The sequence below is a fragment of the Falco rusticolus genome, chromosome 3, assembly GCF_015220075.1.
Source record: "Falco rusticolus isolate bFalRus1 chromosome 3, bFalRus1.pri, whole genome shotgun sequence".
In the NCBI taxonomy this organism is placed as follows: Eukaryota; Metazoa; Chordata; class Aves; order Falconiformes; family Falconidae; genus Falco; species Falco rusticolus.
The window spans coordinates 17763117-17779130 of NC_051189.1; the positions used below are offsets into that span (position 1 = coordinate 17763117).

Here is a 16014-nt window from a genome sequence, read left to right on the forward strand (position 1 = left end):
GTGGTGGCCTTCAGTCTGTCAGGTGGTGGTTTCTAACATTTTTGGTTGTTAAAAGACTTGTTGCACTTAAAATACTGTAAAATGAAACCTTTGAATATATTCATATGCTTCTACTGCTATAATTTTGAACTATTAGCATTGTGACTAATTCCTCTCCCATGTGTGTTTCTTCACAGGCTCAGTGCTGAGCTGATGTTCATTACCTTAAAATATTTATTTGGTGGTAGAAGAAAGAAAAGATGGAAAAGGGAATGAAAGCATGTGTCGCACCTAGTTGATTTGTGTCTTTGGGTGAAAATAAAGGTCAGTGTTGGCAGTAATTCTCCTCTTAGTGATTTTCAGTTTTCCTAAATGAAAGCCAAATAGGAAAAAACATGATTGCAGTGCAGCCTGCCTAAAGAACTAATATGGAAGGGGCCCCACAAAATAATCTCCAATAGTGATGCATTGTGAACCAAAGGAGGTGGTACAAATACTACTGCAGTTGCAACTGCTCTCAGTCCTGCAGTTCCTTTCCAGCAGCTGGCCAGAGCCTCCAGGTGAAGTCCAGCTGCAAGGATTTATGTGCAAGCCGTTCACCTGGTACCCACAAAGCGCAGAAACAGGCGCCCGTGGAAGTCTGTGGTGGAAGTGCCTCATCATTTTTCTTACTGGCACCACCAAGTTAAAAACTGTATTGTTGATATGTGTTTTATGGCATTCTTTGCTCTAGATTAATTTCATTTGCAGTTATTTGGGGAAGGGAGCAATTGTGGGCAAAGTCCATTCTTGATTTCTGTGTTTTGTTTGCATTTGTTCATTGAGCAGTGCTTTCCCTGTGCTTCACCTCACACTTTCTGTGGGCACTGATACTTGTACAAGGCAAATATAAAGCCGTAGAAGCTAAATTTACTAGCAGTTTCTACTTTCCAGCAATGCAAAACCTGCATGGGAAACAAGGTAGTGGAGAATCAACAAACAGTTTGGTTGTTTCCCTTGTGGAGGCAGCCTCCCCTGACAGCCTCCGTATGGAAAGGAGAGAAGGACTGGAAAAGCACGAGTTGTGAGGGTCACTCAAGGGCAGTCTCAAAGCCCTGGGTGTATTTCTTCAACGTAGCATATTTTTCTCTAATCTTTAGATTTGTTTCTCTTTGTTCCTGCAAGACAGCAATATTATAGGAAGTCAGCTTTATTTAATGGATGTCATTACAGTAGAGGTCTACAGCAGCCAAGGCTGCTTAAATGGTGTCCTAGAGGAGTTGCCACCAGTCCTGCCCAGTCCTGAAAAATGCAGTAGTAAAGTTTTAACCTAGAGAGGTAACGAATATGCTATGATCTCCATAGCCTGGTTTCATCACAAGTAGCAATTAAGCAACAAGCGTAACTGTGGCCAGGGGAAGTTAATGAGTTTTCAGAAAAACTGATAAAATAGAAAAAAGGGCATAGAAGCAGGTTTAGAAACTTCACTGTGCCCAGCAGTGAGTCTTTTGGGTTTTTTTCCAGTTAGAGCAGTAGATCGGAGATACCACCATTTGCCATGACTTCGGCATCCAGCTTGTATCCACAGACCCCATCAGGGTACCACCTCTGTGCTTGTGCTACACAGCAGAGTGAAGCAGTTCAGACACTCGACTCGTATCAGTCCTGGAAATGCGTGGGCTTGCCTAGGAAGAGCCCTGCTTTGGGATTCTCCCCGGCACCCGATCACCACCACCTTTCTGTCTTTGCAGAAAGCTTTTTTCCTCTTTTCAACAGCATTTTGGTCAAACCCAAGGGTATGCTCATTCTGTTCATCATTTATCTTGCTAGACAGAAAATAGTTGCAAAACCCATTAATAGCTGGACACATCTCTGTGTAGTGCACCCTTTTGGCAATAACAACTTTATTGGATTTTGTGAGGCCTGAGGAGGAAGGATTATCGTCTAGTTAATATGGCTTGCCAGGGGTTTGAAAGGTTGCACTGTCTTAAGGTAGAGCAGGCAAATAAACCATTTTGTGGGGGATGTGTCTTCTCCTGTCTGTCCTAAGGACCCCTAAAAAGCTTTTGGTTTCTGTTAACAAACAATTCTTACTTTTTGATTTCCATGATGCAAGACCCTTCATCTCCCAACTTTTGTTGTGTTTTACTAGAACTGTGAGGTGGTTTGATAATTTAGAAAGAAACTAGATTCGACTGTTTTGCTCTTCTGGAGAGATGAGGAAGCAAAAGGAGGTTCCCTGCCTGCTGGACTCAGTGGCTGGTTGGAGCAGTGCTGCTGCTCTGGTTGTCTCCTCCTCCCCAGTCATCTCTTCCTGCCTGGTTTCTTGCCTGATGCCCTTCTGCTCATCTGCTGGGCTCTGCACTCTCACGTGAGTACTGCCCTGGTGACAATGTACTCTTTTTCTGCAGTGCATGAGGGTGTGGGAGCACTTTTCCCCTTTAGAGGTAGAGAGTCATTTTAGTTCCCTCATTTGCCTTTGCTCAGTCCTGTCTTTGCCTTCCTCAAGGACAGATCTGGATTTAGCAAGTGTAGCTTCCTCTTGGTCACATTTGGCTGACCTGCTTTCTCAGCTCGCTTGAGATGGATGGAGGTTCATCCTGATTCTACCAGCACTTCTTCAAAACGGTACTGAGTTTGGGACAAGTATTCTTTTTCTGAAATTTGGGTCAGTAGCTTCTGGGAGCTTTGGCTCAGAGGGATCAGTCTTTTTCTGCCCTCAGTGTGACCACTTACTGTTCAAGGAGGATTGCTCTTGAGCTCCGCAGTTGCATCTCGGACCATCACAGTAAGATACGCTAGAGCTCATCTGAGTTCATCGGAGCTTTAACTGCGGTTTTGTTTGCAGTTTGTAGTAGTGATAACTACTGTATGCCCCTAGCCATGAAATGTTATTTGTGTTAAGCCTCCTGCATTAGTCACGGACAATATCCCCTTATGTGTGACACCATGCAAAGAGGATGAAATATGGTCTCCGCTGTAGAGAACCTGCAATCTAAATAAAAGGCAAGAGAGAAGGAGACAGTGAGACAATGCCAGCAAATAAAGAGCTGCTCCTCTTTTCATGAACATGTTTAGGGAAGAGCCTATGTTATGACTGTCAAAAAAGAAAACTAATCTTCCCTCAAGGTACAAGTATTTCACAATGTCTGGAAGAATCCACTTAACGATTCAGGAGCCACCTTTGAGGAATGCTGCCTGTGGGCCTTACTGCCCTCTTCGCTGCAGGCAGCTCTCTTGCTTTGAGGAGGGAACTAGTCTCTTTTGCTTTCTTCCAAGGGCAGCTCCTTTCCAGCATATTTTAATAAAGCTATAAACCGTGTGAGAGCTGCTTTATTCCTTAGCTGATGTGTGTGGGTAGTGCCTACCAAGATAGGGCCCTAATTGCTGGCCAAGGTTTCTTGTTTCCACTATGCGTGCTTGATGGTTTCTGAAACCTCTGTGGTGCGGATTCGCCTGGCGCAAGAGTGGCCAGGTTGTGGCAAGGACTTACGGAGACTAATACAATGCAAATAATAACATCAGTAATTAAAGAAACACTGGGAGAGAATTTGGAATTAATTTTGCCTCAGAGTAGACTGGGAAGCAGGGAGAAGAAGGGCTGTTTGGATTGAGACAGGCTCTGCCTGCCGCACTGTATTTTCTTTTCCTGGCCAGAAGGCTCAGGCAGTAGGGCAGCATGACAGATTCCTGCTTATTACTTGAATTGTCTTCACTGCCTAGGCTTTCTCTGGGCTCACCCTGACTGCAAGATGAAGCACGCTAGCCTGGCCCACGTTCATCGAGGTTGAAGCTGGGTCACAGCACCTCACTGCCAGCGTAACGAGGCATGCTCTTCTGAACAGCTACAATAGTTTTGCTGATGCGCAGGAACTTGCTTGGTGACCACAACTTACTGGAGGCCATTTGTTTTATTGGGCCAATGTTCATGAGCTGAGCCAGTGGTTTAGGCTGGCGGTAGAGTAAGACCTTGGCTGGCTTTAGGAAGAGATTCATCTACGGCTTCTTTTTATCCCTGAAGCAGACTACACAGTGCAGCTGCAGCAGCGCAGGCTCTCACAGGGCTTGTGTGTCTCTGAGCCCCCTCAAAGCTGCATCTTCCAGAGACGACGTTTTCACCTGCGTGAAGCCAAGGCTAACAGCGCTGCAGCAAGTCATGCCATGCAAACTCAGGCAAACGGCTTCATTTAAGTACAGTGGGAATTTGTGTTCTGGCAGCTGCACTGATGACTCGGGTCTTAGGGGAGAAATTGAGCAAATCTCCTGTGCTGACAAGGCGCAGGAATTTCCTAAAGTTGCATTTTTTAATTTCTGTAACTAATACACTAGGAGCCCTTTACATGTCTGAGGCAAGGCGAGGGAAGGGGAGAGCCAGGCAGGGGAGGAGGGAAGAAGAGGGGCAATGTTATGCCCATGACATGACTGAAACCATGCAGCCCGCTGCTAGGCCCCCTGTGTGGTGCTCAGGAATCACTGCTCTCCTGTCACTGACTTCGTAGACAAAGCCATTCGCTGCATTGCAACACGGTGGCTTTGCAGACCATGTTGGTATCCTCAGAGGCAACAATGGCTGAAACCCCCAGCCCTGGAGGACTCCGCAATCCAAGCTGGCAGCCAACTGGCTGCTCCTGGATTTGCCCCTGGGAGTGCCTTGCTCTTTGTCTTTTACGCTGAGCTGGGGCCACATTTCACTTTGATTACTCATGTTTCTTTTTTGGTTTTTCTTTTTTATTTGTTCTTAATCATTGTGCTGCATTTTCGTGCTTTGCTCATTAGACTGGTGTGTTGCAATGTGACCAGCAGTCCTGGAGGAGTGGGAAAGGAATGTGTGTCCAGTGCATGAGAAGTGCAGACATAACTACTTAGACGCTCTTGTAAATCTCTGCAGGCTGACTCCTGTGTGCTCTGCCTGTCCTGTAGCAGCTCATCACACTGGTCTGCAGGCAGGAGGAAGCCAGATGGTTTGGTGTGCACATACAAGCAACTATGTGTTTGGACACTTCTAACAAGAAAACAGGCATGTCGAGCAAACTCCTGATTCTCTCCATACTTTCTAGCTAAGCAGTTTCCTGTGTACAGGAGGGCTCGTTTGCCAATGTCAAGATAAAAGCAAAAGAGACCTCAATCTCCTTTGATTTTTCTGATCAAATCTACCTGCTAAAGTTGAGTTTCTACCCAGAGATTTATGCCAGTTGATGCTACATCCAGTCATAGCTGTGCTGGTATGGAAGGATATTTTGAGCGTGTATCCCCTTAGAACAAAAAAACCCCAAACCCAGAACGCGTATTTTACATGTCTACTAGAATGAAACCTTTAAAATTATCCAGGTGAGCAGCGCTTTGGCTTCAAAAGCTGTTCTGGTATAAACGTGCAGGTTAAGGAAGTACAGGATGACTTTTTCAGCTCATCACCTCCAAGGCTGCACGGTGATTAGTTGGGGCAAAATGGACCTTCCTGGATGGACAGACTGGTAAGGCAGAGAGGGGAAGCAGCACTGCAGTAGTTAAAACACAGCACACTGTGTGTACGGTGATATCATGAGGCAGGGCAGAGAGCTGGGGTAGCTGCAACATCACCTAGGTGTTGTTAATGAGCAGTGGTGTTCCTGAGAATATTTACATCTTGAAGAAGCCCTAGGTTTGGTCTTCACTTTGTTGTGTCCCCATTTCCCATAGTGCAGTGTAGGGGGCTTTGGGAAACCCCATCTGGGAAAGCCTGAGATTTCATGAGTTTCCCCTTCTGCTTTGGGTCAGAACTGAGATTAAATGGAAAAGTTACCCAAACACATTCCCACCCACCCCCACAGAGGCACTGGGCCAGGATACTAACAGAACAACTCCACAATGATGCAATTAATTTATCAAAGCACGGGACACTTAGGTTCAAGTATTCATTACAAGATCTTACAAAACTTCCATTCCCAGGGCCAGGGCCGAGGAGGTGCGAGCCGTCTAGGACCCACCTCCCCAGGCCAGCGGGCAAACGGCAGCAAGGCGCAGCCGCCGGCTCCCCTGAGGCGGGTCCCGCGGCGCTGGCAAGGCCGGCGGCACCCGGCCCGCCACCGCTTCCAGTCAGCGCCCCGGCCTAGGTTTGGCGGAGGGACCACCCGGCCCTCTGCCCCCAGCCCTTGCAGCGGCCACGAGACACCGCCACACCGCCGCCGCGCCTCAGGCGCCCAGCGGGCAGCCGCGGAGGGAGCCGGGCCGGGCCTACAGCTCCCGGCGGGCCGCGCGCCGCGCCCCACCTAAGATGGCCGCCGCCCGCCGCCTCCGCTCTAGCCCGCGCCGCCGCTGACGGTGCTCTCCGGCGGCTCGCCGCCGGCCTCGGTGGGCTACCGGAGGAGCGGCCCGGCAGGGGGCGCGCTGCCGCCGCGGGCGGAGCGGCGGGATGGAGCCGCTGGGGGGCTGGCAGTTCGAGGACTCCCTCTTCGCCCCGAGCCGGGAGCGGGACCCGGGCGGCGGGGCCGCGCTGCCGAGCGGCGCCAAGCGCTGCGAGCCTTGCGTGAGGAGCGGGGGGCGGCGGGGGCGGCCGGAGCGGCCGGAGGGGTGAGGCGGGGGCCGGCCTCAGCCCCCCTGACGCGTTTGTGCTGTGCCCGCAGTGGTTTTGCGGCGAGGCGGACGGCGGGGAAGGCGACGGCGGGCTGACGGCCAGCAAGTTCCGGGCGGACTGGGCCTACCGGCGGCGGGAGTTTGAGGTATTTCCACGGCCTGGCGCCTGGGCCCTGGGCCGCGGCAGGTGTGGGGCTGTAAAGCAGGGGGATCCTGTAGTCCCCGGTGGGCCGAGTGAATGTGCACGTGTATTCCCATAAAAGCCGAGCCACAGCCTGGGGGTGACTGGAGTGTGCGGGGTGGTGATGTCCAGCGCGATGGCCCCTCGTTTGTGCTGAAAGCCTGACAGCCCCACGGGCAGCCGCGGTGACCCGGTGAAGAGCCGGCCTTGCTGGCTGAGCTGCGGTCAGGCCACCGTGAGTAACCTGTGTTCTGGCAAGCTCCCCCAGCCACATGTCGTCTTTCCAGGAATCCATGTGAAGTCAGGGTAAACTGGCCAGAAATACCGCTCTGCGCCCGGCGCAGATCCAAATCAGGCTTGCACGTCCGAGCAGTTCAGTAGTGAGCAGAGCTGGTATTTGTGGCCATGGAAGTCACAGTCAGCCAGGGTTAAGCATGTCGATTTCTCTTCTCCTGGAGATAATACCCTGTCCCACAAAGGCTGTCAAATCCTGGCACCCACCTGGCTGCCGCTCACCTTTCTCCGAGCTGTCAGGTGAAAGCTGTCTGCAGTTGTCAGTCTCCTGATGGTTGGCTTACGAGCCTCGTCGTTAATTGCCCCACCTCTGCAGCTTCCCCTCACTCTTTATGACTGGTTGTGCCTTTGGGGTGTGTTTATGTTCCTCATTTCTGTCCCTGCCTGCTGTAGTCCTAGACCCAGCCCTCACTGCCTACTTCCTGAGCCATATTCCTGATCATGGATGCTCTCCTGCCTCTGTAGTCCTAGTTGCAGGATCCAGTCTTTTGTTACCTTGTTTCCTCATTGAAATGGGCAGCTTCAGCCCATGTTTCAATTGTAATAGCTTCTTACTCTGGGCTGTTGTTTGCATTACAGGCTCCCTGATTTCAGAGCCCTCAGGCTGACTTTTGACTCCACACCTTTCGCCTTGCCCATTGGATTTATGGATCTTGTACCTCAGTTAGCTTTGAAATCTCCTTTTTAATGTTATTCCACAGCTGCTGCTGCCTTGTCTATATCCGACAGATGCTTTCCAGTCTCAGCTGAGACGCCCTGAAGGGATTCATAAGTGTGTGCTAAAAAGAAAGATGCCTCAGGCTGTGGTCAGACATGGCTGCTGACCCTCAGGAAGAACAGACACTGTGACAGAACCAGAACTAGTCTGCACATAAAATTACAGATTTGAGAGCACCGACCTTAGAAAGAGGGCTGGAAATAAGTAAAAGGGGGAAGTAATCTCTTAATTTGTTGTGAATACTTTTTTATGTCAGCCTAGGCCACTTGATAGGAAATGCCAAGGACAGCAGAGATCTAAGCTGTGCTCATTTTTAGGATATAGGTGACTGTAGAATCTGCTTGGGATTCATAATGCCTGATCCTTGCCAGGTTATATACCTTTGTCACGTAACAAGGCAAACAGGGGTGTCCTGCAGACCTCTGATCTGTTTTCACCAGTGGCTGCTGCACTCGCTGGGCAGAGGGGAGCTCCCCCTTTCACTTGAGAAGGGATGCAAACTTAACAACAGGGAAGAAAAAGATTTCAGCCATTTTACTAGGAAGTATTTAGGGTCTGTCACCTGGAAGCTCTTTCTGTTAGAACCGTTCAAGTTTGCAAGGAATAATTAAATATCAATTTTGAAAGATGGGAGAATGAGCATTGCTCTTCAGTCTTCCGGTCTGCGCACTTACACAAAGGGGGAGGAACCAAGACCGCAGTCTTAGCTTCACTGAATACTTAATTTAATGTATTTAAATGTTAATTGGAGTCCTGGTGAGTGCCCTGAGTGAGCTACAGAAGTGTTGCTTGTTCTCGTCCTTTTCCTTTGCCCAATTAATATTGAATTATTTAATGCAAATTAGAACCACCCTGCAGGAGCTACGGCAATTCACCTTCCTTATGGTATTCTATGACTTGCTGGTTATTCATGTGAGGTGAGGTATTTGCAGGTTCAAGCCTTCCCATAGAGAATGTCATGGATTTGAAACAAGGTTCCTCAAATTTAGGTTGAGTGCTCTGATTATTGAGTTGATGGCTGCGGGAAAGATACCTTGTGTCCCATATTACTCAGGCTGGTAGATGATCCCTTCTGGGTCAAGCCTGGTGGGGGTGAGGTGGACAGATGTGTAGTGAATCCTGTGCCAGGGCTTAAACACAAGTTAGGACTCGGGTTGCTCATCACCATCTAGGTTTGGCTGTGTAGTACCAGGGCCCTTGTCTGTTGCTGGCATAGGTGGTAGCTGAGTCTGGGGAAATGAAAATGTGGACTTTAGCTCCTGAATTCCCTTTGTGACTGTAGTCATAAACAAAACATGCTGTCAGCCTTGCTTTTAAACGAAAATATCTCACTGTTTTGTTTGGCTTTTCTTTTTGTCGACACTACTAGAAAGCCCTGTGTGAATACTCAAACTGCTTGCTACTCTTACCTGCCAGTAACATTGCAATGAGACGAGATGTCCAGGAGGGCCAGGCTCGGTGTTTATCTCGCTTAGGAAGGCACAAGGAAGCTCTGGATATTGCAGAAAAAATGGTACATAATGCAATCTTTCTTTTAAGTTTTGAACATTAAAATATTGTCAGTAGTTCTTTTATATGGACTGTTTTCTGGAAAAATAATCTTCCTGTGTATAATCTTTTAGGATGTTCAGTGCTCAGAGTATTTGGTAAACAGAGGGTAACTGTCACTGCAGATATAATCACTCTTTAGAAATCAGAACACCCTGTACCACAATGAGCTCCCTGTGCAGGGAGGCTGGTAGTCCTGGAAGGGACTAAATATCATGCTCTGCTAGGCAGAATTAATGTAATGTAATAGGAATGATAAGAAAGGGGATAAATGAGTGCTTAAATCTTTCCACTATAAAAGTGATGGTTCAAAACTCCCTATTTATAGCCATATACTTGCTGCCAAACTGCCACCAAGCAGTATCTAACCGCTAATTGAGTTTTTCCCATAAAGGAAAAAATCTAGAGGCTCTGAAGTTTGCTAGAATTTGGCTGCTGCTGTTCATTTTATATAAAAGGTGCTCATACTGCAAAGAAGTATGCAGCTGTATAGAACTCTGAAGGCAAATAAGCAAATGACAGTATTCGGGGCCTTCTTGCCTTTCAGACTGGAACAAGGCAGCTAGAGGGAATGCTGTCGGCTTGATCATGTATGATCTGAATCATGTTGTATCATTTAAAATTAAGAGCACAGTTTTGTACAATTTAATTACCGTTACTGGTATTTGTGTGTCATTATTCAGGGAGACATTTTTTTAGACTCTAAAGTATGATTCTGTTCTACTCTGGTTTTTAATCTGTTACCTTTTGTTTCTAGAGAAATGGTGCTACTAACACAGATCACTTAATGACGGTTCTCAGCCTGCAGTTCGCAATTTACCAGGGTCTGGAAAACGTAGAAAAAAAGATCACGTGTCTGCAGCAGCTGATCTGCTTACATCCTTTCAACCCTTGGTACTGGAAGTTACTTGCTGAAGCTTATATGGGCCTTTTACAAAGTTTTTCTCCATTAGTCATTCCAGAAACAAATCTAAATCAGTCTGAAGAGGTTAGTGTCAGTGATAGTAGTTTCAAAACACCAACTGCAAGAGAGATTAATTTGCAGCTTCACAGTTCAGACAGCCAGAAAGAAGGCCCTCGGTCCAGCCTTGCTACAGAAACAAAGGGGCAGAATGCAGTGACTTGTAGCAGCAGCCAAGCTGTGAAAGAACTCTGCGCTTCAGAAGAATCAGAAAAGACAGACGAAGGGAAACACGCAGTTTCTGAGTCCTGGGAGCAGAACATGTCAAAAAAAGTTGGGATAAAGGCATGTGCCTCATTTATTAGAGCAAGGTAACTAAACATATTCTCAGAATAACGTTAACTTCTCTAAATTGAGAACAGTTTAAAGCGTGTTTTTCTCAGCCTTCATATTTTCAGTTTACATTTTCAATTTAAATGTTTGTTTCAACATTGGCCATGCTAACTTAGAAGCACCCTGCTATTGCTTCAGATCTAAAAAGCAAAATCCATTAGCATGGTAGCTGTGAACAACCTAAATCTGAGTGGAAAGAGTAAACCAGTGTCATGCACTGTTGAGAAGTAAAGCGTTTTTTAATGACCTTATTATATAAATCTTTTCCAGTAATTATATACAAAAGGACTTGTTCTTCAACAAATGCTTCTGTTGGAGCATGGTTTTTTTCCTGGTTCGGTATTAAAGGTACCGCAGCAGAAGTGCCCCAAGGGGAAAAGTAGCCAGTCTTCCTTTTGCGTCTGCCACCTGTCTTATTTGCTTGAAGCCTCATGCTTCAGCAAAAATGTATTTTATAATACCCCCTGCATAATGGATGAGGTTGAAAAATTAACTCTGTGACAGACAACTGATTGACAGGGCTGCATTAAAATGCTCTTTCCTTTTCTTCCCTCTCTTCCTAAATGTCTTGTGCACAACAAAAATCCCCAAAACATAATCTTTCAAAGACATAATTAGGAACTGGGTTTGTTGAAATAGTCTTGGATTTTTTTTCCCCCTGTCTTGCCTCTCAGTAATGTATGAGTCACTGAACGTATTTAAAGCCATTTAATGAACTTCCACAAATGTTTACAGAGAACACTTTGTAACTGTCCTGTTAGGGCAAGATTTAAGAAATATAAAAAAGATATAGTAGCTTTTAACCGTACTCAGACTAAGAGATGGTGACTTTAATTACTACTTGGGAGAAGTTAATAGATAATACTGATATTGAATATTCAAAGCTACATTCATATTAAAATAATCTGTGTTGCTTGTTCTGGTGTATATGGTTCAGCATTAAGACAATTATAAAGTGTGGGATTTCGTCGCTTGGCTCCACAGCTTCACAAAGTCTTACTGTGGTTTATATTTGCAGATACACTTGTCCAGGGTAAGCTTCTCCTGTGCCCAGGGCTTATGTATTAAATAGGTTATCTAATGTTTTCAGGTTTTGGATTTTAAGTGAGGTGTGGGTGTTGCATAAACATATGTGCAGGGTAAATTGCACCTGGAAAAGTATTTTAGTATTGGGATTTGTAGGAAATAACATTCTGTGTTAAAGCATCATGAATAATTGACTCTTGTAGTTTTGCCAACAAAAAAGAAAATTGGACAAATGATTTTTTGTTTAATTTTCATTGAGATTTCTTTCTTTCTTACGTTACGTTGATGAACATTTTGAAACAAAAATGTTTTACAAATTAAAAATGTTTTCCATTTTTATTTTGAATTTCCCAGTCAAAACTTCACTGAATTTATAAATGGTTTGTTCTCCTAGATTTGCAGATGTTGTTTATAATGTTCAAACAAAAACTTCCATCTTAAGTGTTCTCTTCATAAAACCACACACCTTTATTATAACACCTGCTTCATGTAACTTTAGTAAATGTGTTAAAAAAATTGTCATTCTTTATGCATAAAGCTTAAATTAAACATAGTTTCAGTAACGATACTGCTAAATCTCTTGGTTGAATATACTTAGATATTTTCTCTGCTGACGTGTTTTACAATCCTTGTGTGAGGAAGACTCTGGAAACTACCATCGCTCGAGCCGTTGCTGATAGAGTCCCTCTGTGACGTGAAGCCATGTTGTGAGCATGACACCTAACCTTCACAGGATCATGGTGGTGACCTCTGGGGCACTGCCTTGAACATAAAACTGTGATGAAAGATTTTAGAAACTATTCCAGGGTTGGCCTGTGTGGGGAGGATTTTTTTGTTTGATATTTGTCTAACACCCACACCCCACACCCCCCACACCCCAGATTTCTGGCTTTTTAGGTTACAAAGATAATCACTGCCATAGGTAAAAATGTGCTGCTGTCTGGTTAGGCCTTAAGGATGTGGGACACCTGATGTACTGCAGTTAATGCTAGTAGATCCGCACTTTGAATTGTGTGACAAATACATGGGGAGAAGAACATTTGCACAGAGCAACCAGAGATACTTGGCATGTTGCCTTTCAAAAGTACCTCTCAGTACTTCTGTCATAACATGGATATACCATACCCATAGTAGATTGATACGGATGTATTAATTTTTTTGCAGTCGGCAAAACTCAGGAAGAACTGGTTTAAAGTATTACATTTTGGTTGATTTTAGGTTTGCTGACTTACTCTTTTGCCAGCTGTGCCTTGTTTTAACTGCCTCTTTAATTTCAGGCTTTTACTTCAGCTTACCCAGTTGCAACAGTCGTCCTTCGTGCTAGAGAATAACAGAAAAGGACAAAAAGAAATTGACGACAAAGTGGCACAACTTGGTTTCCGTGAAAATTCCTTGCTGTTGATGACCAAGGTAAGGGGTTGTTTCATAGTGTGCAAGTTCTCAGCTATACAAAGACTGGTTGAGGTACCTGAGCCAGTTCAGGCACAACGTCCTGTAAGCATGACACTCCTCTGAGCTAATGAACTGTGCCAGGAAGCACAGTAAATTAGTTGGGGCGGGTTGCCGCGGTAGCGTGTTATCTGGAGCTGACAGTGATGCATATGTAGTGCTGGCTTGTGTCATGCAGGTGTATCTGTTCTGCTGAGATTCTCCTTTTGGGAATGTTCAGGGTTCCAAGTTTCTCACTGGACTTGTGTTTGCAGATGCATCATCGGTGTTTATTTCCTGGGATGCAGATTTTTATCTCGGGAATTTTAGATGCCTCAAAGTGAATCACAAGTATGAAATAGAAGTGGATATTACTTTGATGGCCACAGCAGTATTAATCGCTTCCAGAAAAAGTATTAAACATTTTTCAGAAAAAAGCCAGAGACATCCTTTTACATTATTTCTTTGTTCTGTTTGGTGTACTGGGTTCTAGTTTTAAAGAAATACAAAGGAGGTGAGTAACGCTGCATGGCTTTCTTTATAGAGATGAAGCATTTTTAATGCTATTTATAGAGTTTCGGACTTACATCTTAAGGAACAAAAGGAAGCCAGTGAGATTTTAGCTTTGCTGTCCGTAAGTTGGTGAAAGCCAAGCCTCTGCCGGGTTGGCAGGCAGTCTTGTGGAGCTTCATCCATAAGAGGGCAGTAGGATGCAGACTATCTCAGGTTTTGAAAAAGTTGAGAGAGGAAACTTCTGTCTTTGCTTCAGTTGGTCTCACACCCCCTCAGGAGTAGATCGGTGTTGGTGCTGTTGCAAGGTGAGCACTGAATGCAAAGTTGGCGTTGAAATTTCCACTGCTACTCCAAGAATAAAAATCCCTCTGTACAAGCGCAGCCAGAAGCTGGGCAGGGTTGTGCGGCTGTGAAGCTTGGGCTCTTTGTTCTCAGTGTTTATTGCAGACTGCAACAGGCAGACAGCTTGATCATGACTTGGAAACTTCTCCTGGATGGCATGTGGTTCATGTGTCAAGGGCTTTTCTTGTTAAAATCCGTTATTAATGTCACATTTGCTGTTTTCTCCCATCTTCTTTCTTACTCTGTTTGCAGGTTATGGGGCAGGATATTATACCAGAAAAACTGAAGGAGGAATTTCAAGGTGAGGTAAAGTGCATAGGCCCTTCAGCACTGTCATCATTGGTAACTGCATCAGCCACAGAATTTGAAAACAAATGGTTCAGTAATCTCCAAGATCATTTATGTCACTTCAACAGACAATTCTGTTCAGATATATATCTCCCACCATCAGTAACTTAAAGGTTTTGTTGTATTTATTCTCATATCTCCAAATGATTGTGGAATGGTGTATGCAATAAACTTCATATTACATTTTTAAAGAATTCTTGTTGTATATCTTTTAAGAATAGATATAAATCTCTGTATTTAAACTCCTAACCTGTCATCATTTTCTTTGTTTGCGGATTCGTATTTAAAATAACAAGGAATCCACTATAAAACTGAGCTTTCAGTTCAGCTTTCAGAAGTAGCTTTCTGTCATAAACCTCATCATGTTGTGCTTGAAGTGCCCGTGATTTTTTGAGGCCTGCGATGCTGGTGGGGTGGAAGGCTTCCTTTACAATGTCCAGTTTGAAAGTTTCTTGGTATCAAATTCTGTATTGTTGCAGTTAGAGCCATGGAATTAGCCATTTTCTTAACTCATTTTTTTAGCATTTCTTGACTAATTGACATTGTAGTGATTTCCTGTTCAGAGGAGTAGCAAGAAATCTTAAATATATTTATGCTGAGAAATTGTGAGTAAGAATAGTTCCACGTTTAAGGAAAAAATCTTAAGTAAATATTTAACTTTGAACTGTAAGGAGGTTTTCTTTCTTCAAAGCTGTGTTTTTTGCAGGCATAGAACTAGCTGTAGTCTTCAGTGTGCTTAGACGAGGGAGGAGAAAAACTGTCAGAGTTGTTTATATGTACTGAGGAGAGTTCAGTCAGATCGTATCCTTTGTAAAACCTTGCAAGGAAGAAGATCTTTGCTTTTGTGAGAACTGGCAGCGTTGTTTCTGCATGATACAGCTCCTTATGTTATGCTTTCAGTTGATAATGATATCACTTTGCTTTACTTTCTGCAGCATCGATGCTACATGCTTTGGGCTTCTACAGAAAAAGGCAGACATTATCCTGTAGTTTCTTTTGCTTGAAATAATTTACATTTGAGGCAAACAAGGTGTGCTCTTCTCCCATCTTCTCTTAAACTGTGTGACTTAAATTCTTTGTGGCTTTTTGTAATAGTGGTTTTTAATGGATATAGTTTAAAACCAGGAATCTCTTAGTCATAATTTTCTGTGCCTTCATGTTTTCCTGTGTTTTCTTTCTGAAGTACTAAAGTGTACTGAAACTTTAACTCATAATTGAATGGTAATTCAAGACATGTGAGCACTTTGTATCTGCTACTTTTAGTTGAATTTTAAAGCTTTAAGACAGTGGTTAGGGAACCTGTCGCTAACGCTTGGTATGATACAGCCCTCTGCTAAGCTGCCTGTGAAACCTCTCCGGAAAAATAGAATATCACCTTCAGCCATGTCAGATTATCTTTGATAGTTTGGTGACTTAATGCAATTAAACCACATCCTGGTCAGCTTGTTATGAAAGGTGATGACTTGACAAGTATACTTGGGTAAGCATTAATGCACTCATAATGTATTACAGAATATTTGGTTTAGTCATGCATGTGCTTTGCTAGGTGGAAATTTGTGTGTGTGTATAGAGCACTATATTTGGATGGTAGTGAAGCCCTCCTGATGGGCTGGGGATGCTTTTAAGACTAACTGGTGTCATAAGTTTTAAGTAGAGACTGTCCATAATGTGCTGTTAATTAATTACAAAGTTTGCATCAAGAGTAGAATGTTTTACAGTAGAGACACAGAAAATGTGGAAAGCTTAATGCCAAACATGTCAGCAAAAAAATGGAACAGGGACTTCTCCCGGTTTCTTCTTAAACTTTAGATCACT

The 16014-nt window shown here is 44.6% G+C and overlaps 1 protein-coding gene across 1 annotated transcript; it reads left to right on the forward strand.

Annotated features, from left to right (window-relative positions):
- Positions 1 to 6076: 6076 nt before the first annotated feature.
- On the forward strand, positions 6077 to 14393 carry C3H8orf76 (chromosome 3 C8orf76 homolog). Its single transcript, XM_037380903.1, has 6 exons — positions 6077 to 6460; positions 6558 to 6653; positions 9070 to 9213; positions 10006 to 10520; positions 12846 to 12978; positions 14104 to 14393. The coding sequence occupies exons 1-6, from the start codon at positions 6347 to 6349 to the stop codon at positions 14308 to 14310; spliced, it is 1209 nt and encodes a 402-aa protein (XP_037236800.1). The 5' UTR covers positions 6077 to 6346; the 3' UTR covers positions 14311 to 14393.
- Positions 14394 to 16014: the final 1621 nt, after the last annotated feature.

What these genes read in the sequence shown, in the direction of transcription:
- C3H8orf76 (XM_037380903.1), top strand. Translation starts at nt 6,347, where the DNA reads ATGGAGCCGCTGGGGGGCTGGCAGTTCGAGGACTCCCTCTTCGCCCCG. An exon ending in CCAAGCGCTGCGAGCCTTGC is followed by an intron (nt 6,461 to 6,557) that starts GTGAGGAGCGGG and finishes CTGTGCCCGCAG; the next exon opens with TGGTTTTGCGGCGAGGCGGA. An exon ending in GCCTCATTTATTAGAGCAAG is followed by an intron (nt 10,521 to 12,845) that starts GTAACTAAACAT and finishes CTTTAATTTCAG; the next exon opens with GCTTTTACTTCAGCTTACCC.